Source organism: Taeniopygia guttata, chromosome 19, assembly GCF_048771995.1.
Source record: "Taeniopygia guttata chromosome 19, bTaeGut7.mat, whole genome shotgun sequence".
Taxonomy (NCBI): Eukaryota; Metazoa; Chordata; class Aves; order Passeriformes; family Estrildidae; genus Taeniopygia; species Taeniopygia guttata.
This window is the reverse complement of record NC_133044.1, coordinates 2742718-2767702: the sequence shown is the minus strand read 5'-3', so window position 1 is coordinate 2767702 and position 24985 is coordinate 2742718. Positions and strand designations below refer to the sequence as shown.

General features: G+C 44.4%; 1 protein-coding gene across 2 annotated transcripts in view; it reads left to right on the top strand.

Annotated features, from left to right (window-relative positions):
- Window positions 1-24862, top strand: part of PPM1E (protein phosphatase, Mg2+/Mn2+ dependent 1E) — a 58241-nt gene extending 33379 nt beyond the window's left edge. The window contains exons 2-8 of one of the 2 annotated variants that reach the window (XR_012058698.1): window positions 12497-12615; window positions 16825-17024; window positions 18411-18599; window positions 19075-19218; window positions 19475-19568; window positions 19838-21267; window positions 21424-24862. Coding sequence is in view for 1 of the 2 variants with exons in the window: in XM_030288114.4 (XP_030143974.4) it covers window positions 12497-12615; window positions 16825-17024; window positions 18411-18599; window positions 19075-19218; window positions 19475-19568; window positions 19838-20880 (1789 nt within the window). In the remaining variant the exon portion in view is untranslated. Of the gene's footprint in view, window positions 1-12496; window positions 12616-16824; window positions 17025-18410; window positions 18600-19074; window positions 19219-19474; window positions 19569-19837 lie in introns of both variants that reach the window. The other variant, XM_030288114.4, reaches the window with a different exon arrangement.
- The last annotated feature ends 123 nt before the right edge of the window (window positions 24863-24985 follow it).

The window sequence follows — 24985 nt, the reverse complement described above, 5'->3', positions numbered from 1 at the left end:
TGACTCAGAGGTGAAGGCTCAGAAGGAACTGTGCAATTGTTCTTGGCAAGTTCTCCTAAATATCAAGAATTAATATTCAGCTGGAAATAGGGAGCCTGGGAAGTTTCCCTAATTGGATTTCTCAGCCCTGCTGCCACAGGCTGTCCCTGTGGGTGACAGAGCTTGCTCTGAGTGGCAGAGTGAGGTCAATTCCATCTTGTGGGCATCACTTTTTATTTTCTTTGCTGCTTTCTTATGTCTCTATTTTGTTGTTGTGAGCATTTTCCTTTGCTGCCATCTCAGCCAGGTGAAAGAAAATCAGAGCTCAGGCTCCAGCCTTGCTGAGCTTTACTTGGGAATGATTTTCTCCCTGTCTTTGGAACTACTAAAAATCTACTTATCAAATCCATGATAAGCAAATGGGGATGATGACATAATCTGCCCTGATTAAAAAAAAAAAGAAAACAAACAAAACAAACCCAAAAAAAACACCCCACATTAAATATGAGAAAACACCCAGTTTTGATAAAAGTGAGCATTTTGCTATCAGTCCATTATTGTTTTTAACATCTGTAAGTCAAGACATGCTGTGGAATCATGAGCTGAAACAGGACAGAAACAGATGAGGATTCACTGAAGAAAATACAAAAATACTTTATGAGGCAGTGGTAACTGTGTAAATACCTTGTCCTTCCCCAGCTCACTCTATCTGAGGATTAAAGCACAGTTTTCAGGTATTAATAAATTAAATTTCATTGTATTCTTCCAAAGTTTTAAGGCAATGAAGCTCTTTGACTGGGAGATGGATGGATGTGCAGGGATTAAATGATTTGCTGGCAGAGGTGTCATTTGTCAGCCCCAGACCTGGGAGCACTGCTCAGCCTCCTATCATGTTACATCTTCCAATTTACCACTGCTGGCTTATTAGAACTCAAATCCTGCTTTACCACTAACTTCTCCTGTGTTATCTCAGAGCTCAGCTGGCGTTCCTAATCTTTATTTTTTCCCTTGCTCTATTATTTTCAGTCTAACCCCTGGCAGTTGTGGCTCTGATGTGGCTTCCATGCCTCATTAAAAAGCTCACTCGGGTGGTTGCACCACCTGTATTTGGATTTGAGAACTCTGTGCCCTTGAGGAATCTTGGTGCTGCCTGCCTGTACTTCTGATAGATCCAATTCTGTGCTATTAGCAGTGTTTTACAGATAAACCCAGCAAAAATCATTCATTGCAATTTCCAGTGTGTATTTTGAATACTGATTTTTTTTTAACATTTGGTGTTTTGGTGACAGTTAAAAATTCTTGCACTTTCATGGCTCTTCTCTAAACTCTTTCACAGAAATCTCTGTTCCAACTAAGTAAATCTACTTGTATTTGATTTTCCCTTGATTGCCTCCTCCTGGATTTTTGTGCCTATATAATTACTATTCTAATTTACTGCTGCCTTTAGTCCAGAACTGTGCCTTGCAGAGGTCCATTTGGTTCTTTATTTTTTTAATCATTGTTAGATGATTTTATCTACCAATATCATTACCAGTGTGTGTTTTGGGGACAGAATGGATTGAATTTATTTTCAAAACATTCTTTGGCCTGGGGTTTTAGTGATTTCTGGATTAGCTACATGGTTTTGTGTGACCTTTGATCTTCTATCTGTTCTAAGACTCTTTCCTCTTTCTTTTCCCAAGGAATCTGTGGTGATTGCTGATACTTAAACACGTATATGTGTGTTTGTATATATACATATATAAATGTATTTCAGCTGCAAATGTTGAGTGTTTTCCTTCAAGGCAGTGTCTCAGTATGGTGCTAAAGAATGGTGAGAGGATGATGGAGTTTGAGGATGGGATATCAAGGCAGACAGCTCTCATTTTTATCCCATCACAGGTGATATTCACATTATTCTGGGTACATTTTAGCCTCAATTTCTGTGTAGAGACCTGCTGTTCTTTCCAGCATAGTCCATTTCTTGCTGTTTGTTCAAAACAGTTGTGTAATGTTGCTATCCATGGTTAGCAATTTGCTGCTTTTTATCCAAGGTAGCTTGGATGTCAGTGCTGGTAGAAGTAATCATTTATTTTTAGATTCTAAATCCTTTGGGAACGCACAAAGCACTGTAGACAGAGAAGATAATCATTTGTCTCCAAAGGTTCCTTATTTTTTATTAATGTTTTGATTTGGTATTCTCTCTGTCTGCTACCCCTGCCTCCCTGAATATGTATTACCAGGGTAATTGATAGTGTGGCTCCTGAGGAACTCTCTTAAGTGCTGATTAGAGCTGTGACACTGCTCCATTGGAAGCAGCTTTCAGCCTCCTCATCACGGGGTGAGTCAGTCCTCACCAGTGCATTATTTACAATCCAGGTTCAGGCAGCTTCAAACAAGTCCTGCTCATGTTTGAGGAAGATTTCTTCTGATCTGAGTAAATTTCTGCCACATCCTGAACCAATTTCCTGATAATGTCACCTGTTTGCATTTGTTTATCTTCCATAGAGACAAACCCTGAAATTTTGCACATTATTCCATGTTCTCTGTGGTTTGGCTGTGCACAGAACAGACCCAAGGCCTGGCACTGGGCAAAGTCACAGATTTTCCTGCTTTTTCCTCTCTGGATGGACCCAGGCTCATGTTGTCCACAGGCTGTTGTGTGCTGCCTCCTTGCTCAGGGTATTATGTAACAGATTCTTTCTTATATTTAGAGCTTGTGCCTCTCCTGAAGAGATCACAGGTTTGATAATAAGCTTAGGGAAAAGTTGACAATCTTCTTTGTGGAGGGGGAGAGGGAAACAGAGCTGTTGGGTAATTCTTACACGAGCAGCATTGTCACCTCTGAAATGGGTGATGTGAACTCATAGAAAATCAAATGGAATAAATAAGACTTAAAGACTGATTATGTTGCAGAAACAAAGTCCCACATTGTGGTGAATAGGCAGAGTTTGTGTGGGAGAATTTGTGCAGAATTGAGAAGTCCAGGGTAGAAAACCAATGTCCATAATCTGGTGAGATTTGTAATGTCACACTATGAAATGTCACAGCTCTTTTATTTATTTTTTCAGTTGACCTTTGAACAGTGATTGGAATATGTGCACAGATTTGTTTTTAAATGGGACTAGGCATAATTTAAAGACATTTCTCCCAAGTTTTAAATTCTCTGTACCTTCTAGGACAGGAGAGAGGCCACAGCACTGCAGAGTTGTTTGAAACATCTCCAGCTTGTTGGGAATCAATTCCTATAGCCTTTGTGAGCAAGAAGAGCTAAATTTAGCTGTGTACTGCAGGCAGGCTCTGTTCCAGGGGCTCAGGACCTGCCTGGCCCCATGGAAAGCCACATTCCTCAGCTTTGGACCTCACAGAATCTTCCCCACCTCGGTAAGCTCAGGGTGCAGATCCTCACTAAACCTGGGAACAGGGAGAGGAGGGAGCTGAGCCAAGGGAGGAGAGCACAGGGACCCTGTCACTTGAGCCTGTCCCTCCCTGGGATGCTGAGGCTCATTCCCACAGGCTGAAATGTCATGGAGCCACTTCCAGAGCACTTAACCACCTGACACGGCCTACAAGTGTTATTCCTCCTCTGTTTCAGTGTCATTCCTCCTCTATTCAGTGTTATTCCTCCTCTATTTCATTAGGATTTGATAGAAGGAAGTTTGGTTGGGTTTTTACCTCTCCAGATTTTCTCCTTTGTTTGTTCTTTTAAAATTCTTTTTACTCCTTAGAGATGCTACAATTTGCAGCATTTCCTGCTGTAAATAGATCCATATAGGAAGTGGAAGGTGAGCTATAAAAGGAAAACTGTTTGGTTGAAGCTTATGTTGCTACAACTACTCCCCCAGCTCTTCTCCCTGCAGCATCTGAGTGTAAATCTCTCCTTGGCATTCGTGGGCACAATTCTCCTTGTGAATCCATTATACAGTGAATTTCCCACTGGTGCAGTCACCTGTGATGGCAGCACAAGGTGAGAAATCCAGATATTCCCACAAATTTCCACCCAGGCACATTATCCCATCAGGACAGATATTGGAATGCATCTTTTAAGCTACAAAGAGCATTAAATTCAACATCTGTGTGTAAAATAATTTGTCAAGTTAACGTCAACATAATGTCTGTCCCTGTTGTTTTTTCTGTGTTCAATGTTTCATGATGTGACCTCTTAAAAAGGACTGACAGGGGCTGGGATTTCCATGCTCCAGCCTGAAATGTGAAGTTGGATTTACCATTGTAAAATGTAGGTGATATCTTTGCATTTTTCCAGCTGAAGAGAGGGTGGATTATAGGCAAAGGGAGAAGGGAAACATTTAAATTCAACACTGTGAGGTGCCTTTCAATAATTTACTGGAAGGTTTAGAGCCATGCTGTATAATATGTAAACACATAAGTTCTGTTTATCTATAATAATTTAGGAGTAATCCTAAGTAGCCATTTAATCTGTCCAATGAAATCAAATTTTGTGCCAGTGCTGTACTGGGGAGAGTTTCTCACCTGCTGCTCATGACTGTGATTATTGAAGATGGATGGCTGGAGGTTTGGTACTGCCTCTTTAGGAAACCTTTTAAACCAGGATTGGGAAGAGAATATTTTACAGCCTGGTGAAAAACATCTAAAGGCTGCCATTGTGTCACCCAGGCCAGAACAACCCAAAGCCCTAATGTATTTTATCTGCTGTTCTGTTCCTCAACACTATAAATAATTCAGATCTGTTGGCTTAACTACTACTGGCAACTGTTATTTATTAAGAATGACTGAAATAACTACGTGGCTCAGTAGAACAGAATGCATTAGGGACTTTAATGTGAAACAGAATAGCTAAAACATTTTGATTATCCTTTAAAGAAAAAGCCTAAACCCCTAAACCTGCCATTATCCTTTGCAATTCTGCAAAGGACAAGTGACAGTGGGAATTAGGATGGGATCTTTCTGAGTAACTAAAGGGTTTTTCCTTTAAAAGATCACTCACCCCAATCACAGAGCCCCTTTTATCCCTCCAGCATCTTGTTCCATGAGCATCAGCATCAGTAATCGTCAACTTGAGGTTCCAATCAAATCTTTCATGTGCCCCACTGGGTAATCTTTGAATCTGCCTGTAAAATTACTTTTAAAGGTACTGCATTGTTTCTTTACGTTTGCTTTCATTTGTTTCTCTTGTATGTCATGCACAAGAACAGCAGGATTTTCTGGGAATTGCTGTTCTCTTTTCCATCCCCACTTTAGGCTTAATTAATCATATCTGGCACTTCATCATTGGCTTTGAAATTGCTTTCCAGAGGTCAATAGCATTGTCCCTATTTTGCAGGCACAGAATTCCTGACATCAGGCACAAACCCAGCGCATTCCTGCACAGAATTACAGCCTGAGATGTAGCACTGCACAACACCAGAACGCTTCTGCAAGTCAACTGATTATAAATGGGGCATTTGGAATAAATTTTTTATCACCAAAGGAGTTGACATGCAGGACTTGGATGAGTAATTATCTAATCTTACATCTGGCATAAACACCCAAGCCATTTGTGTGATGAAGTGCAAGGCACAGGAGTGAGAAGGCAGCGAGAGAACATTCGCTGCTGACTCAGTGGCCATAAATCTTCCAGGGTGTGTTTTGCCTTATATTTGATATTTGTTCAATGGGTTGAAAGAAGTTAAGTGATCAAATGTCATTTGGAAATTCTGGTCTGCAACTCTGATTTTTTTCTCAGTTACATGAAGATAAATGCTCCAACAGGAGCATGGTTTGGGGCCTGGCTCTGTGGGGTGTTACTGAAGCTGAGCATTTGAACAGGCACCATCTTCACCCCTTTTTAAAGAGGTCATTTAACATTGTTTGCCTTAATGATGATCTTCAGGAGACAGCAGGGTATGTGTTGCTGTGGAGCATTTTATTTCATTTCTTTGAAATTAAGTCATTATCTATAACATCAAAATGAATTTTTCTTTCTGACAAAGGACTTGGGTGTGTTACTCTGATCTCTGATAAAACGGAGGCTCTGCATTGGCAGATTCTTATTTAACTTGTATGTCTGGACACATCAGATCTGTATGGAATATCCTTTCCACTTAAGGGAAGTATCAGAAAGTTTATTTATAACAGAGAGAAAAAAACTGGGCATGAATCAGTGCTAAGTAAATGATGTGCCTGAACCCTTCTGCAAGTTTCCTGCAACATGAACTATTCTAGAGACTGTGTCATTAACATTTTATAGCAAGGAAAAAAATCATCAAAAACTCCAGCTAAGACATAAAATATCTGAAATAATAAGAATATATATAAGTACCTTCAGAGTGAGCTTGGACACTCTCATTGATTTTAGACAGCATCTCATCCTGGCTTGACAAAATGCAGAATTCATAAATTAAATCTGATGTATACAGTGTACGCTTTTATGCTGATGTTGGCACACTTTCAGATGTAAAATTAAATTACTTTTTCCAATAAGGCAGCATAGATTGAAGCATGGATTCCTTTCTTTGCTAATGGAACCAGGAGAAAGATATTGAATTATGCTGACTTTCGAACTGACTGAGTGCCAAAGAGAGAAAAATCAATGACATTTTTAATGTCCCATGGAGCTTTTAAACAGGCCTTGCTCTGCCAGGGAAACTCAGTGTGAGGTAACTGCTGTTGACATTGGGTTTTCAGTGAAGAAATTTCCTTCTCCAGGGAAGCAGCACCTGGCACTGATGTGGCTTTGTCCCCATTCCATTCCCAGGTGGGCAAGGAGTGGATTTTGGAGGACTCTGGACACCCTCACACCCTGAGCAGGGAATGTGCTGTGTGAACATGCAGGATAATCCTTAGAAAACAAAATACAGAAGGATCTTTCCTCTCAGTATAAACCCCTGAAAGTCACATGAGTGGGTAATACCAATAAATTACCTTTTCTTTTGATGAATTAATGATAGGGTAAACACAGATTTATTTTCACTGTGTGTTTGCATTTGCAAAGCTGAATACCAAGGAGTTAAGCTGCACAATCAATGCCCACCAAATAAGTGGCTTGTTGGGTTTTTTTTAATTTTATAATAATATTTTTAGAATTTTCTAAAGTGCATTTCATAGCAGCAATTAAGATTTTATTCTAATACTATCCAGTCCCTCAGATTCTTACTCCTTAGGTAGAAAATATTCTGATTTAGATGAGGGAGAGTCTATATAGATACATCCTCAACATCTTGTTGGTTGTTATACCAGAGGTTCATGCATCGTGGTCCATTTTTCTCTGCATTCCTTCAAAGTCCAGGTTTCCCTTTCTTTTAATAACAGATGGATATAATCTGGCTGTGAAGTGCTGGGAGATGATTTCCAACAGCAAACTTTTTATCTTCAGCTCGTTGCTGTCATGAAGAAAACCACCCCACAGTCACTTCTGGGAATTCAATTTCTTGCTGTTATTTGGCTTCCAGCTCGTGGCAGATCCATGCTGGGTTTTTAGGGGTTGTTCATGTTACAGGAGGTGATTTCTGTCATTCTAAATGCAGCCACAGCATCAGCCCCAGAGATTGGAATATGAGTAACCTCAGAACTGCCACGCTGTGAGGATGAGTGAGAGAAATAATAGAATTTGGTTTCAAAGATAATAACCAGGCAATTTATCCAGCCAGGAGCTCAGGAGAAGCTGCTCTGTGTGGTTTGGATTCTTCACAGTTCACCCCTGTGGTGTCAGTGCTATTTTATTGACAGTCATTAAATCCCAAATGCTTATGAGTGGTTTGTGGGCAGCAAGCATTTATATTTTAGATACACACTGCCCTTCATGACACTGTACCTCATCAAAGAGACAAGGATGACCTTTTTATTTTGTCTTGCTCACATTTTGGTGGCTTTATGTACTGTCATGTGCACTTCACCCTCTGGAGAAGGGAATACTGGCTTGCTATGCAGCAGACATTGCATCAGAGGTCTGAGCCCAATTCATGTGTTGAGAACAGTTTGTGAAAAGCCAAGGGTTTCCCCTGGTGAAGCATCTTCATCCAGCTGTGCAGAGGTTTTCTGATGAGCAGTGCACCTCTGGTTTGCTTATTTTTTCACATTCAGTTAAGACAGGCTTAACTACTGAAACATATCTATACAAAATTGGTCTAGAAAGCATCAGCGAGCAGAAAGCAGAAGGTTAAATATTTGGCAAATGCAATGTCTGCATAGACAGGGGCATGAAAAATGTATCTGAAGCAGTGCCTTTTTGCAATGCTTGTGTATTATATTTCTGTTGCTTACAACTGTCAGCACAAGGACAGGATGGCTGGGGATGTGAGCAGGCAGCTGTCTCTGGGAGCCTATAGATAGCAGCTTCCTTGGGTAGCACGTTTGCAGCTCCTTCAAACAGATTTATCAAGCATCTTTACTGTCTCACCACTGCCAGCTCAAATGACTTCTCAAGGAGCTTTGGTTATGCAAGCTTTTAAAAGGTGCATTGTTTTTTCTGTTTGTTTCTTTTTTTTTGTGTGTGTGTGTTTGTGTGCCAGTTTTTTTTTTTTTGGTAACTCACTGCAGCAGATAAATCTAGTGCAGGGTTTCACCATGTGTTAGGGGGGAAAAAATAATACTCCATTTGTCCACCGTGACCAGGCTTTAAATAAGCATCAAAACTTCCAGCAGCAGCTGTGCAGAGCAGTGGAACAGCACAGGTCAGAGAGCTGCTCTGGGAGTGAGGAGAGGAGAACCTGCAGAGATGGGAGCTGGAAATAGCATCTGCTATTTCCTCACATCCAGAGGCTACATCCATAATCATTTTAGGGTCTTGGAATGCTTCACAGAATATTCCTCTCTGAGTGCTGGGTGACCTGGAGGAGTTTGGAGGCAAACAGGAGCCCCTCAATGGCTCAAGTCCCTCTGGATGGCCACGGAAACAGGAGGTGGAGGAAGGGGGGAAACAGCCAAAAGGGCTTCCCAAAGAACTTCTCTGCTCATTACTGCTGCACTTCACAGCATGGGAACTCGCAATAATAAAGACTTTAAAGGCTTCTTCAAAGAGCTCCCAGGCTGTATCCAAAGCTCCATCTGGAAGAAGTCTCATGAGACTTTGGAATGTTTTGTAAATACAGGCAGGGGACAAATGAGGTTTTTCTTAAACTGAATCTGGCAAAAGTTGCTTTCTAACAAGAGCTTGCAACAGGCCACATGAGCAGGAGTGTTTCCCAAAGTGCATCCCTGGTGGAATGTCTTGTGGAAGGGGTGCACTTAATTTGTAGTTAATTCATCCCTCCAAAGTCTTTTACTACCACAGTAAATTATAGGCCTTTTGGGAATGTGCTGTACTTGGTTCTTTTCAGGTCATGTTCTTGGGCTTGGACTGCTGGGTGAAACCAAATATGCTGCTTTATCCTGTTTGCCTGTGGATTTGTTTTGTGTTTCAGCAGATTGAATAGCATTTCTATTTAAATCATTCCTCATTCTAACTAAAACAATTGTTGTTCTGTGGTGTCAGGGGATTCCTGAGGTAACAGGAACACTGTACATTTTGTGATTTACTGCCCGCTTTGCCTCTTGAAAGCCCCAGTTTGTTTTGGTCCATTTTCCCTGCTTTGTTTGGGTTAGTGATGCCTCATCAGCTCCCCCAGACCATGACAGGGTTGGGGATTTTCAGCACTGGTGGCCCTCGTTGTGGATTTTAGGCAGAGGCTGGAGCATCATTTTCCCATCAGCAGTGCTAATGCTCAGAACTGTGAGTTTGAAGAACTCGAGGTCTCTCTTTGCTGGTTTTCCCCTTTCCTGCAGCTGCTGATGACACTGTGAGTTATCCAGAGCTGTTGTTTGCCTGTGAGCTCCACTTAGCACTTCTGGCAGTATATGAGAAAAGAGTGAGAAAAACCTAAGGAAAGCTATCAGAAGTATAAAAGTATAGATTGAAAATATCTCTCACTCTCATCTTGGTATTTTCCCCTTGAGTTGGGCCCTTAGAAAGAAATTCTAGAATACTTCACAATCACAGATTTAGGCCTTTTACAGCCTTCCTCCTCCTCCTCCTCTCCCCCAGGAAATGTCATTCTCATTCCTTGTTTGCAGATGAGGAATGAAGGTCTGAGTGGTGAAGTGACTCGTCCAAGGTCAGCTGCTGAGTTAGTGGCACAGCTATGAATAGACAAAGGGATTTTAGCTCTCAGCTCTCTGCTAAACAAGACCGTGCCCTCCCAGTTTCAATTCGTCAGACTTCATGACTAATAACATTTGAGCATCTAGAACGTGGCAGAAGGATTTCTTTCCAGAGCCAGCAGGTAATCCCTGGTTGCACCAGAGCTCCTCCCTGTCCCCAGGGATCCTGGTGACACTTTTTGGGTTTTGTGAAGAGAGGAGAGCTTTCCCCCTTGGCCTGCTGTTTGTGGCATGCTGTATCTGCTCACCTGAGCGCTCACTTTGGTGCTGAAATCAGAGATCCCAGAGCTGACTCTTCATTTGTCTTGGTGTAGCAATAATGAAGTGTCCCCAGAGCAGTTTGCCTTCAACAGCTATTTTAAACCCCCAGTGCAATCTGCTGTTCCTTGAAGGGAAAAGTAATTCAACTAAAAGTGCTCTGAGGAGCCAAGTGAGAGAAGGGAATGTTGAGTGGCGCTAATCAGGAAGAGGAAATCATCTGTCTGCGTGGGGGAGCTTCCCTGCTCACATGGCACAGCCCTGCCACAGCCACATAAGGAGCTTTGTGATCAACAAATGTCAAGGGCAATTAATTCTTCGGCCAGCAGCTGTTATTATTAGGACAAAGAGTGGCCAGACATAGAAGGAAAGCCTTCAGCTGATTTATTTTCTCTATCTTTCCCTCAAAATCGATCAGTTGCTCAAACCGCAGTGGTGAACTCCTTTGCAATAAGAATTTCAAATTTGCCATATCTTACTTTTTTTTTGTTTTGTTTTTTCGGTAGGAGAGTTTGTATTAGATTTAGAGCTCAGAGAAGGTGTTTAGAAAGTCCTCCCCACTCTAATGCTATCAGGATGGAGAGGAGTTGTGTGTTCAGCTGGTAACATAATAATATGTGGGCTGAATTAAACTCACCTCAGACTGGTTTTCTTAAACTTAATTCATGGAAGCAGAGCACTTTTAGACTTAATACCTTCCCAGAGTTATTCCAGGATTGTTGCAATGCATCTGTGGGTGTTCTAAACACACCTACGCTGCCAGAGAATCAGGAAGGATGTACTTAAAATCCTTTAATTTATCTAATAACATCTTTAGCAGCTTTTTGTGTAGGTTTAGCATTGTAATGGAAATGCACTTTTTGGCTGGATATAGAGCTGCTGTGTGGAAATGGAACACGTGAACAGCACTTGGAGCTGGGGGGGGAAATACTCTGATCTGCTACACCCCTGTAAACACACCTTTCACTTGTGTCATTGGTCACTGCAGTTTAAACGATACCTAAAATTTCAGATACAGGTGTTCATGGCTCTGGGTACCCACAGACATTGCTGTCTCCCCTCCCAGGCCCAGGCAGAGCAGGAATTCCTCCTCTCTGGGACAGTTTTCTTTATTGTTTAGCTCCGGAGTCTATTTTAGTCACTATTGTTGCTCCAGTTCTTAACCAGGTTAAGAACTCTTGGCCCATCAGTGGATGTTCTTCATCCACTGTTCTTATAAACCCAGGGGAAAGCTCGGATGGATGGAGCCCTAACGAGGTGGGAGTGGCTCCCTGAGTGACTTCCAGAGCTTGGAATAGTGTTAGAAAAAGCTATTTATCCTTTAATCATTTATAGACATGTTGAACAGAAGAAATGGGTTAAGGAAGTGTTGATGCTCATTGCCCGTTCCCTGGATTTCTGACTTGGAATTCTCTGGTTGATGGATGGTTTCTGGGCTGAAATTGGTTCTGTGTCTCTCTGTGGCCCTGTGACAGTGGAATGTCTTGGGAAAGACACCATTACCCCAATAAAATCTGTGGAAATTGGAAGTTTCAGGCTGTGTCAGCAGGAGACACCTGAAGAAGTTGAGGCTGAGCAATGGGAAATGCAAAGTCACACATAAATGAAGAGGTATTAAATTCCTCTTGAATGAGAGAATGTACATTAAAGTGGCCTTGGCTTTCTATTGATTAATTAACCTTGGGGGATGGGATACCAAGTTTAATTAAACTACAGTGAGTTAAAGCCACTTCACTCTGGGTATAAATCATTCTTGAGGGAGCTTTTTTACCTTATGCACATCACTTCCCTGTTAACCTTAACCTCAACTTCCAGTCCCCCTTAGAGAGCCTTTGGACACTTTCAAATCTGACGAATTCTGGAACTTTGACTCCAAATCTTAGGAGAAACTAGACTTAACTTGAGTTAAAATAGTACCATACATATGTAAAAATGTACAGTTGTGTGACAGACTCTGGAGGGTTCAAGTCTAGATTTGAAAAGAATTTAAATAGAGGTTATGAACTGAAACATTAAAACTTAAGAAACAGGGAACAGAGGAGTGAAAGAGGGCAACTAAAACCCATCAGTGAGTCTGAGGTCTTGCTGCAGAGTTCAGGCAAAGAAGAACCTTGGTGAAAAACTCATGTTACCTTGCTGAATCACACTAAAACACCTTTTTGTGGTTTCTCTTTTTCCTTTCCAGTAACTGCCCTTCATTCCTGGCCTCTGCTTTGGCCAGAGCAACTTCAGATGAAGTCCTGCAGAGCGACCTCTCGGCGCATTTCCTGCCCAAGCACGTGGACAACGCCGACGGCATCATCCGTAAGTGGCACCTGAACTCCACCCAACCTGGGCTGGAATTCTGGGACAGGAACACCCCATATGGACGGAAAAAGGGAGCTCACCACCACTCCTGACAGAGCTGCACATCTAATTTCTCAATCAAAACTTTCTCACCTTTGGAATCGCTCTTCTAAGTGCGTTTTCATGGCGTGTCTGATGGCTCTGAATCTCTCTCTCAGCACTTTATACAATGTGGTTCTGCTGGCAAGTGCCAGTTGTCCTCCCTCATCCTTGGAGCAAAATCAAATATATGTGGGAAGAGATAATTTAATTCTGAATTATTTCAGTCAGTGTGGTTTTTACTATGGCTTGTAAGGTTTTTTTAATGGTTTTAGCAAAAGGTAGCATAAAGAGATTTTGTGATTAAAAGGAAGAAAAATCCTTTCTCTCATTTATCTGTGTTGGCTGACTAGATTTTTGCAGCCTCCAGCTCAAGGTCATGCACCCTAACTCATTTCAGGAGTGTGCTGGCCTAAATAACCTTGAAAATCGGCTGGGTTGTTCATTACAACAAAGACCAATGTTTCTCACATATATTAACAGGGATTCTGTCATTTGATCTTGAAAATACAGTCCCCAAACCACTTTGTCCATTCCCTCCTATTTTGGTTTTTTAAAAGTCCTATAAATTATTCTGGGGATAAGGAGGATCTATAAATCTGGCTCTTCAAAAAGGAAGATTTTGCTGTATTCCCCAGAGGCCCTTGGAAACCTGAGGAACAGAAAAACATGCTCTGGGTTCCCTTTCTGTAGATATTGCTGCCTCCTCCTGCTGAGCAGGTAAATGGAATAGATTTGTCATTGTTCTGGCTGAGCAGCCTTCATTAATTTCAAATTGAGATCTCTGAAACTTGCATAAATATTTGACAGTCTCCAAGGAAATGTTGACTAAGCCTCCACACAGAATATCTACAGAATTCAACAAAAAAGAGAAAAGAAAGGAAAAAAAAAGCCTGCACAAAACCCTCACACCTACAGAAATTGACATTTAAATATATCTAAGGCTGTAAGACACAGATGCAAACATAGATTGAGATGGGAACAGACTGGAGCAGGCACTAAGAATAGGGCTCCAGATGCAGTTTGTTGAGGTGAATTGTCATAATGAGGGTACTTGGAAATAAAATATCCCTTTGCTGATGCAGAGTGAGTGTTAAATTGTGAGGGTTTAGGGGGAGAGGAAGAAAAGGCAACATTCTCTGGCCTGTAGTAAAGTAACAGCTTCACACAAACCCTGCAATTTCAAATAAACTAAGTGATAATTTTCCAAACCAGGACATCAGCTCAAGTGTCACAGGATGATAGAATCACAGAATGGTTTGGGACATTAACAATCAAGTCCCACCCTCTGCCATGGGCAGGGACACCTTCCTCCATCCCAGACTGCTCCAAGGTCCATCCAGCCTGGCCTTGGGCACTCCCAGGGGTACTCCATCCTGGAGACCCTTCCAGGGGGGTCCCCTGAGAAGCCTGGGCTGGGTGCTGAGAGGAGATCTGCCCTCAGGGGTGCCATACAGGGAGACTTCAATGCTTTGGAAAAACGCAAAGGAAGTTGTGGCAGGTGGTGAAAATGAGATTTCTACATCTTGAAGTTTGATGCTCAGAGTTCACCATGCCCTGATGCTGTTTGAGCTGCTGCAGTATGTGAAACCAAGCTGAATTTCGCTGCCTGGCTTTAATATCCAGTTCTATGTCAGGTTTTTTATGAACTCAGAAAGAATTTTACTCTCTGTAATACAAGGAGACATTTACCTGATTTGCCTCAAGTTTGAATTTGCTGAAAGATAAAAAAAAAAGCCATTTAAAATTTCCTTAGTGGCACATTTCACTCTGAGAATTGCAACGTGACAAATCATGTCCTGTACTCAGGAGTGGTGAAAGCAGTTCTTGGTGTGGAAAGAAATGAGAAACTCCATGACAGAAGAATGCAAATCTTAAAAGAAGAAAAACTGGTTGGAGTCCACAAATGTAGGATTGCAATATTAGGAGTCTGTTTTATTGGGGTACCGTGTGTTTTTGGATATCTGAGTCACAGACCACGACTCTTCTCTTCCAGCTGCACTGGGGAGGAGCAAAAGATTTTCCATGAGACCTGAATAATGCTGGATTTCTTTTTTGAAAGGTCAGGTTAAGGACATTTAGGTTTGCGGTTTGTTTGTGGAAGAAGAGAATCACACGGAAGTTTGGCATTGTTAAGGAGCCACCTAAGGAGTCTGGCTAGCAGGTCCATGTGACCTGGTGGTGGTATCAAATTTCCAGGAGATGTCACAAAGCAAATCATAATGTCCCATTACCCAGTTGTCCCAGGTTCTAGAAGTGGATCCTAGAGATCTCCAAAGAGATCTAGAACTCCTAGATTAAGGAAAACCTTGATCTTGGTTCTGACCCCTGTTGTCACGCTGTCCACGTTTTCAACACAGCTCATAAAACGTGGCACTAAAATCAGGGTCTGATTCCTGGTATCCTTTCTACCCTCGTTCTGCCTTGTCATCTTTGGGAACAACAATTCCTGAGCTGGATTTCCCACTCACTGTGGTGAAGCTCAGCATTACCTCCAACCTTGGGGATTTGGGAGCAGCAGGAGGGAAATTAAATTCTCCGTGACACAACCGCAGTGACAGCTGAGTCAGCTCTGCCCCAGCGTGGCAACATTAACAATTGATGAGTAATTTCCAGCTGTGAGGGGGTGGTTTTTATTGTGGCATTTCATTATTCTACTGTTTTAACCTCACGAGCAGTTGCTGATGATGCTGACACCACGCATATCCCCTGGGAAGGGTGCTGAGGAGCTCAGCAGGGCCATTGGGTTCACTGCCACCCTCCCACAGAGGTGCCACAGGTGACTCTGCCATGTGCCCACTTCACCCCTGCCCAGTGGGGAGGAATGGGGAGAGCAGTGGGCTTTCCTCTGGAAAATAGAATTTGGGCAGGCTGGATGTGTTCCCTCTTTAAATACATTACCCAGAGATTTCTGGTGGCCCCAGCGAGAGCAGTATAGGTGGGGTGAGGAGCCCCCACACTCACACTGTGGCAGTGGTGGGATGACCCAGCTGTTTGATTTCCACTCCTTGGCTTTAAAGCTGTGGGATCAAGGAGCCAAAGTTCCTTTTGGTTATTTATCCAATGTATTTTCAGCTTAATGCCTCTTGATTGAACCAACTCATAATCAACAGAGCTGGGACAGTATCTTGTTCCTCAGGGTTTTGGCCCCCTGGTCACTGTAGACCTAGAAATTTGTAAATGACAGAAATTTGTAAATGCTGCTTTTAGGCTCTTCACAGAATTGCTGTGAACCAAGAGATGCTGCAACTCTCTCCTCTCCTCTCTGATGTGAGCCCCTCCTCCTCCAGGAGTGATTGGCACTCCTGGATTGCTGCTGTTTAGCTTTGAAGATCCCTGGCTTTGGTGAGCCATCATGAACAAAGAGATGAGGATGTGTTCAGCTCTGATGCTGACTTCCTGTTTTCCTCTCCCGAATTTCAGAACAAACGTCAAGTGCCTGAGTTTTCACATTTTAAAATGACAATTTCTCAGGAGTGCCAGTTCAGCGTTTTCTTAAATTTGAGGCTTCTATGGTTTTCTCATTTGCTAAGACAGATTTCTCTGACACACCATTGTCAGGAATATGGAAATAATAGGAAATCTGGAAATAGCCAAGAAGGCACCTGTGCACTGCTGAAAGTGCACAAAACATCTTAAAATTAGTCTACTAATTTCTGCAGATTGTTTCCACAATTGTCCTGTAGATTGCCCTGACTCAGCTTTGCAATGAAGTGCTGTTTAGAAAAGAGAATTTGGTCTAAACCCAGTGTGCCATTGTCACGGAGGGTGGGATTTGTAGGTGACACCCTGTGCCATGACAAAGTCCCTGTCAGAGCTGCACCACCCTGGGCAGGGACATGCCAGGGATTTCATTCCTTTCATTTTCTCTGCTGCTGCAAATGAGTTCCCCAAAGGCACCGGGAAATGTTTAAGTTAAAAAGACAAACAAACAATGAGCTGCTTACTGATGAATGCTGATTATGGTAAGTTTGGCTTCTTCTCATGCATCAGAGCCCAGAATTTCCCTGCTGACATCAACTGCTTGGCTAAAATGGTTTTGTTTCATCTTTATAATGTATGCAAGGGAGAAAACTCTGCCTTAATAACACTCTCAAGGCTTTCATTTGTGGTTTGTGCCTTCCTCAGAGATCGAGACAGTGAAGTTGGCCCGTTTAGTTTACAGCAAACTGCACGAGATCTGCAGCAACTGGGTGAAAGATTTCCCCCTGCAGCCCAAGCCCCACCGCTACTACGAGACCTCCATCCACGCCATCAAGAACATGCGCAGGAAGATGGAGGACAAGCACGTCTGCATCCCTGATTTCAACATGCTCTTCAACCTCGAGGTGAGCTCAGAGCACGGGGGGTTCTCTCATCTGTGGTTCCCATCCTGGGAAAGCAGGAGGTTTTCCACTGGGGGAGTGAAGGGTGATGGATCTGAGGAGGGCTGGCTGTTGGTCGCCTCACAGTTCATCTCTGAAGCCTCTTGGCAGCTGGGGGTGGGTCTGCTCTGCTTTTCAACCCTTCCTCTTGGGAGGAAGAAACCAAAAGCAAAAATAAGGAAATTAAGTTAAAAAACCCAAAACAAACCCAAAATTTACAGGACTATGGGGCGCAGCTCACACACAATTCTAGAAATGTGAGTAGTTTGGTGAAACTGGGGACTGTCTTCTCTTCCATTAATTTCTTGATGTGGCCATTGGTCAGACACTCATTCTTGCTCTCCCTTGAGATACAAAACCGGACACTGAGGAATGGAAAGTAAAAGAAAATGGCAAGAATTTTACCTTAATGATCAAATTGCTGCATAATTGCTTCTTTATTATGCCCTGTCACTTTAATAACCATCTTCTGCCCCATCCACATTCTTACCTTTAAAAGATATTAATGCAAACAGAGGCAGATGTTTCCTTTGCCTGTCAGTTGTCAGCTTTCTTATTCCAATTTGTGTTGGAGCCCATTACTTAAAAATTACAATGTGCAAATATTCCAGTCACTGAGCTGGCTGTCAAGGTTGAATTGGCTCTGTCAGGGGGTTGGTGGTGTGTGTGTGAATAGGCACTGGAGCTGCTGTCTCCTGGTACCACGTTGTTTCTCTGAACAGAAGAAGGGAAGCTGAGAAAACTGCCTTGAAGATGAGTGATTTTGCTGTATTTGATTTGTGAATGTAATCACAATTTTCTGATGAGAGAGCACATGCAGTTTTTTTAAAACACAGGCATATAAGATGATGTGTTTTAGATTTAAGGAAAAAAAGAAGAATGAAAGCAGAGGCTGGCTGGCTTCACATTTTAACTCTACTGGCATTTTATCCCTGGTGGATTCCAATCATGATGTAGACTTTGTGCAAACTGTATTGGATGTTCTTCTCTCTCTGTGGTTTTTGCAGTCACAAAATCTCCTGCACAATTTGATGAGAATGGCACTTCCTATTTGAATTGTGTGACTGAGCTGTAACAAATGGCACCTAAGGAGCACTGAGAGCACTACACAGGGGATTCTGGCAGGGCATCTCTTGCACTTTGCAGGTAGAATTCAACAGCAAGGTGGAAATTTTCCATTGATGCAAGTGCAGGTGGTCAGGGTAGTTTGCTTTTCCAGTGGAGACTCTGTCTCTAATTGCAGTTTAATGAGGACAGCACAAATCCCAAGTTCACAGCCTTAAGACAATCCAGTGAGCTGTTTGTGTTGCTTTCACCTGAGTTTTTCCCTCCCTGTGTTTCCACTGGCAGGACCAAGAAGAACAAGCTTATTTTGCAGTGTTTGATGGTCATGGAGGAGTGGATGCTGCCATCTATGCCTCCATCCACCTGCACGTGAACATGGTCCACCAGGAGATGTTCCAGCACGACCCAGCCGAGGCTCTGTGCCGAGCCTTCCGCGTCACCGACGAGCGCTTCGTGCAGAAGGCAGCCAGGGAGGTGAGGGACTGAAAGCAATCCTGCCTTTTCCCAGGGGGGCTCCAGGCACAGCAGAATCAGCACAGAGCTCTCCATGCCCCACTGGTGGCTTTCTGTCCATAGCTTCACATCCCATAAAAATGTCACCGTCAGCTCCTGCTTCTCACAGCTTCCAGCTCCTCTGAAGGATGCTGCTGCCCTTCCCACACTCACCTGCCTCAGCCCTCAGGGTCACCAACACACAGGTGTGCCTGGCACTACCAGGAGCAGCCCCAGCAGTGCCCAGCTCCTGGCAGGCAGGTCCCATGCCAGGATGTCATGGGCACATTTGTGTTCAGTCAGGGTGGCTCCGAGGGGCTGTTGGTGAGCAGTCACAGCCGTAGGGAAAGCACTGCCTGTTCCTCCCTGGGAACAGGCTCTGTGCTGCAGTTTCAATGTGTTCTGTCCCTGAGTTAAGTAAGAAAATGCTTTGAAATGGAAATGGATTTTTTTCCAGAGTCTGCGCTGTGGAACCACCGGGGTGGTGACTTTCATCCGAGGGAATATGCTGCATGTGGCTTGGCTGGGGGACTCCCAGGTCATGCTTGTGAGGAGAGGCCAAGCTGTGGAACTGATGAAACCCCACAAACCAGATCGAGAGGTGAGAAGGGCCTGTCTAAACACCCCTGGGCAGTGACCAGCCAGGTCCCAGCTCTGGGGGAGCACTGCCATTCCAGGGTCAATTTGAGCAGCAGAGCTTGTTCCACTTATCCTGGTTTGTTGGACCTGTGTGCAAACCCTTTGTCTCACAGGTCCTGCCATGTGTGTGAAAATCCAGCTATTGATGGGAGTGCTGAGTGTGTGATGCAGCTCTGACTGCTCTCTCTTGTGTTGCTCTCTCTTGTGTTGCTGTTCAGGATGAGAAGAAGCGAATCGAGGCCCTGGGCGGCTGCGTGGTCTGGTTTGGAGCCTGGAGGGTGAACGGGAGCCTCTCTGTCTCCAGAGCTATTGGTAAGAGAGAGCCTTCATTCCTTTTTGAGACTTGCTTTGCTTTTTAACTATAAAATTTTAATTTTCTAGTCATCAAAATTTGACATACAGCTGAAGATAGACCTATGAGCAATAACCTCTATTTTTCCCCCTACAGTCTGAGGGAATAATTTCCAAATAATTGCTTTAACTTGGGGTAAGAGTCATTGGCTCCACACTGAGTTAATAAAGGGCTGCTGGAAGCTGTGGCTGCAAACCCAGAGTTGTGTTTCTCTGCTGCTCTTCCACAGGGGACGCTGAGCACAAGCCATACATCTGTGGGGACGCAGACTCTGCCTCCACGGTGCTGGATGGCTCTGAAGACTACCTCATTCTGGCCTGTGATGGCTTCTACGACACAGTCAACCCCGATGAGGCAGTCAAAGTGGTGGCTGACCATCTGAAGGAGAATAACGGTGACAGCAGCATGGTAGCACATAAATTGGTGGCATCTGCTCGGGATGCCGGCTCCAGCGACAACATCACCGTCATTGTGGTGTTTCTCAGGGACATGAACGCGGCGGTCGCGGTCAGCGAGGAGTCGGACTGGACAGAGAACTCTTTCCAGGGTGGCCAAGAAGACAACGGGGAAGACAAGGAGAACCACGGAGACTGCAAACGGCCGTGGCCCCAGCACCAGTGCTCAGCACCTGCAGATTTAGGCTATGAAGGACGAGTGGACTCCTTCACCGACAGAACTAGCTTAAGCATAGGGTCCAGCGTTAACCCCTTGGATGATCAAGGCTATTTAGACCTGACAAAAACAGAAACTAGTACACCTCAGAGTGCCAAATGTCTGCCACCAGTCCCAGTGTTTAGTCCTGGCATACCAAAGAGTGCGGGTTCCATCAGCAGCTCCCCGGTGAAGAGCGAGTCCCCGGAGCTCGGCGCGTCCTCGGGCTGCGATCCCGGGGAGGACACCCCTCTGAGCTCGGGTGCTGCAGGACAGGGCATCTACAGGGTCAGGGCTTTGTCCCCCATCTTCTTCGGGCTGGAGGATGAACTGTTCAAATCCCTGGGAAAACGAGCTGCGTTCCCTCATTTCCGGCTCTGCAGCGGGAAGAGGCGGCGAGGAGCCAGGCTCAAACCAAAGTTTCACACGCCGCTCTGGGCTCATGAGCCTTCCCAGGGAGAAGGATCCGGCCTGCCCTTCCCTGCCCGGGGCCGCAGGAGCAGGAGGGCACTGGCCCGACCCTCCCCGTGGGGGAGGCTGCCCAGCCACAGCGAGTGTTTGATGCGAAGACAAAGTCATTGTATACCAGACCCACACCTTCATCAATGCTGTAAAATGTAACCACCCCCTCGTGTTCCCCTGTCAGACTCCCAAAGTAGACATTCCCAAAATAAAACTGGCATCATCAGAAAGAGAAAAAAAAAAAAAGAGGTGGGCATTTCCGAACTGTACTCCAGTCCCCTGCCAAGCTCAACCCCTGTGTAAATAGAACTAGGAATTAACCAATGTAGTTGTTTGGATCTCTAACAAAGTTTGGTGGTGGTGCCACCCCCAGCAATGCCGCAGCCGCCCGACCACCCGCACACACGAGTGTCCAGCCACATCAGCAGGGAGAGCCCAGCAGCCGCTGCACGTGGACAGACAACGCCAGGGCACGGTCCTTAGACACGCTGAAGGTTGCACCTGCCTGAGAAATGTCTGTGGAGCAATACTCAAAGAACGATCTGGGTTAGAACTGCCAAATTTTTTTAGAGCGGGGGGAAGTTTCCATAGAGTCGAGGTGTGGGGGTTTTTTTGGGTTTTTGTTTTTCTTTTCGTGTTCTGCTTTCTGTTTATTCCAGGTGAGCGTTAAGATGAATTAGAAAATTACATCCACTTTTGCAGGTAGACGACTAAAAGCCATACAGGGTTTACCAGGTACCTTAGGAATGGACACACTAAGCTCCTGCTGCTCTGGTCTCAGACTCCCATCGAGGTACAGACTCATAATTTACCTTTTTTTTTTCCCATGTAATATAAAATGCGGAGTATGAAGAAAACTTTTCTTGCAGTTTAAAAAAAAAAACATTATTTCCTGTGGCTGGAGGCGCAGTGTAGGGAATTTCGTATCTTTCTGGTGCTTTTAGTGGCATTTTTCTCATTTCTCAGTTTAGGAAATTGTTCTCAATGAGTTGAACATGACTGTGCTTAATGCTTTGAGCCAACCTCTTCCCACCTTAACTTCATCTCAGGTCTTAAAAGAGCCCAACCCGTGGAGGTGTCCAGTGCCACCCTCTGTCCCTGCGCCCGTCCCAGCGGAGATCAGGAGCTGTTGGATGAGCTGTGTGGTTCTGGTGAGGATTCCCAGGTGGCAAAGGCAGCATTTCACAGCCAGTGGCAGCAGGAAGGATGCAGCACCACTGCCACGGGGTGTGTTCAGGGTGTGCAGGGATGGGTGCCGGAGCAATCCAAAGGGGATGGAAATACCGAGGATGCAGCAGGGCAGGGGCTGCACTGGGGTTCAGCGGAGAGGGAGGAACTCAGTGCCCGGGCAGGGCTCTGCCCCGGCTCCCCCGCATCCAGGAGGGCCAGGGAGGAACTCAGCCGCCCTTCTTGGCAGAAGCAGCGGCCACCAGCCCCTCCCCGCTCCCGAGGTGAGGTCACACCCTTGGGGGAGCCGCTAATTGGGACGTAAATAAGCGGCCGATTCCCATCAGCTCCACTAAGTCCAGATCCCGTTCCTGCCCTTTGTTACAGTGATGCATTGGGAGGAGAATGAACAAAATAAGTCTTCATAGGCACTTAGTGAACAATTGATATCATTTTAGCAGTAACAATAGCAGTATTAGTATTTAGCTAGAATTTGCAAAGTATTTTAATATTAAGTAGTCAAGAAAATTATTCAACATGACAAGATGGCGAGGCTTGAATTCTGCCAATTTCTGCTGCTTCTCTCTTTGATGCACTATTTTAAAAGCAATCTGATGAACAGCAAAAGGCTTTGTGAGCAACCAGGAGTTGGAGTGTGGCTTTAGATTCCTTTGATCTTTTTCAGACTTTGTTTTAATCTTACGGGATCATTGGCTCTTATCTGCCATCTTATTCTGCCTTAGCTGTTGTCAACGTTCTCTTTAGCTGCAGCTTCTGTTCCAAGTCAGATTTACCGAGGAAATTTGAGAAACCATGAAATGGTAAAATATGCAACTCTGGGGCATCTCTGCGGTGCCTTTGTTTTAAATTATTCACAGTAATAATGACTCACTGAAAGTCCATCTTTAGCTGACTGTCATGTTCTGGAGAGAAAGGTGGTGTAAGTGCAATTCTTGACGTGAGTAAATTAGAATGCAAACCCGTCACGGATGATAAAACTTCTTCCCAGTCTGCAGGAGCAGTTGAAGAGCACTGGACTGCATGTGTGCTGTTTTGGGAAGGATCTAGCTTTTTTAGGTGTGGATCCATAAATGGTAATTCTGCGACTCATCCCATTTATCTTGCTAGGAGAAAAAAAAAAAAAATCCACCATCGTAGTTGCAGTGTGGTCAGGTAAAACCATTGTATAGATAGAGCAAGTGTTCATTTCTTCACTAACTGCATATTTATAGAGTAGATAGGAACCATTTGTAAGGTAAGTCCTTTAAAGTTCTATAATATTAAAAGTAGTGGTTATTGGTCTGATTATGCTGCTCTTGATTCTACACACTAGACAAAAAGCAGTGCTTGTGAAATGCAGTGTTTTCTCTTAATGCCACTGGTGATAGGAAGTAGTTCCTTCAGTTCAAACTCCTGTGCCCTTATCTGCTGCTTGCTGACGTAAGCAATAATCCCTCTCTAACAGTATCTAAGTGTTCTGTATCTCGTACCTTGATCGTCTATCTGGTGACAGTGTAAAATATTAGGCTAATAGAGAAGTATCTCATTGTATTTATTAACTGTTGATACTGAGATTTAGTCTGTGACCTGTGTTTTGTATTTTTATCGTGTATCTTAGTGGTGGTGAAAGTTTGTACAACGAATCTTTCCAATAAAGAGCTGAAGTATCCCTTTTCCGCGTTCACACAACCCCGCATCCCTCTCGGTCGACGTGGTGACCGTGGTTGCAGAACCAGGAGGCAGCAGTGACAAACATGACTTTAGTTTTGTTCTCTTTCAGTCGTGGTGGTTTTGAGGAAGGGGCTCGGGGCTGGTTTGCCTGGAGCTGCTCAAAACTCGCTCGTAAGCTCTTCACTGTGAGCGCCGCGGGGCTCCCGCGCCGCTTTCCAAGCCTGAGGAATGTGTGCGGTGCAGAGAGCAGAACAGCACCAGGGCAGGGAGCTCTTCACCCATTCCATTTGCACTAGAGGTGGGTGGAAATGCACGTGTGGAACTTTTCTTTACCCAGAAGTGCCATCCATTGTCCTTGCGAGTGAGAACCGTTCCGTAGCCGGGCTGCTGAGTGCGGCGGCGCTGGAGGACAATGTCCAAGCAGACTTTACCTTACACCACGTTTCTGGTGGTGCATCATCCTAGAAACTCCGCCTGTTTTTGGAGCACTGTGTGTCAGTCGTCCCATGGGCAGATGAGGCACAAGGAGTTGTGTGCACAGACATGGCTGCTGTAGTTCAGGTCCACTCTCTCCTCACCAAATCCTCCCGACCCCAAGATTCTGTGGGAATAAAGCAAAATGAGAAAGATTGGTCTAAATTAGGGGCTGTTTTAGCACAATTTCCTCACTCAGCACTTAGTCACATAAACAAAGCCATCCAAGGGGATACTGCAGCTTTGTTCATGTCTGTAATTTAGGGCAATCTTTCTTTAATTCACATCCTCTTTGCAACAGGAACAAAACTTTCTACCCTCGTATCATGTGCAATAATAAGGAAGCATTAACAGGACCCCGATGTCCATGCCCCTCTGCAGCCCTGGCACCCCACCAGGGCACAGCCCTTGCCCCATTAAAGACAAACAAGCCCCACCTGTCAGGGTCTCGTACAACCCTTGTCGTGTCCGGTTTTTCCTCTCCTTCCCTCTGAAGACACCTCGGGACAAGAACGGGGGAGGTGGCTGAGCTCACCCCGAGTGCTGCTGCTCGTGGCCAGCCAGGCACGGTCTCAGCTCCTGGGTGCTCCTGCTGACCTTTCTGTAGTACCTTGTTCACGAAACATGTTCTTTATGAAGTTAATAAATTCAAGCTAAATCATGTACCAGTGTTGGGACTTCTCCATTTGCAATCCTGTTCTACAGTTCACCCGCGAGTTTAGTTCTAACCATGTATTAGTCATCCATATTTTATTTATGAAAGCTGTTTATACAGGAAAAACTGTTGAAGTTTTACCAATATCTTAATAAAACAGTAATTTAAACCACACTCCAGCTAGTTTGGTTATTGAAGAGCTAACAAAGGCAGCGAGCAGCTGTGCCTTTAGTGTGGCGGAAGGGGGTTTCCTCTGTGGGATATGGAATTGGAGTTGCCCTGCTGAGCTCTGGCTTC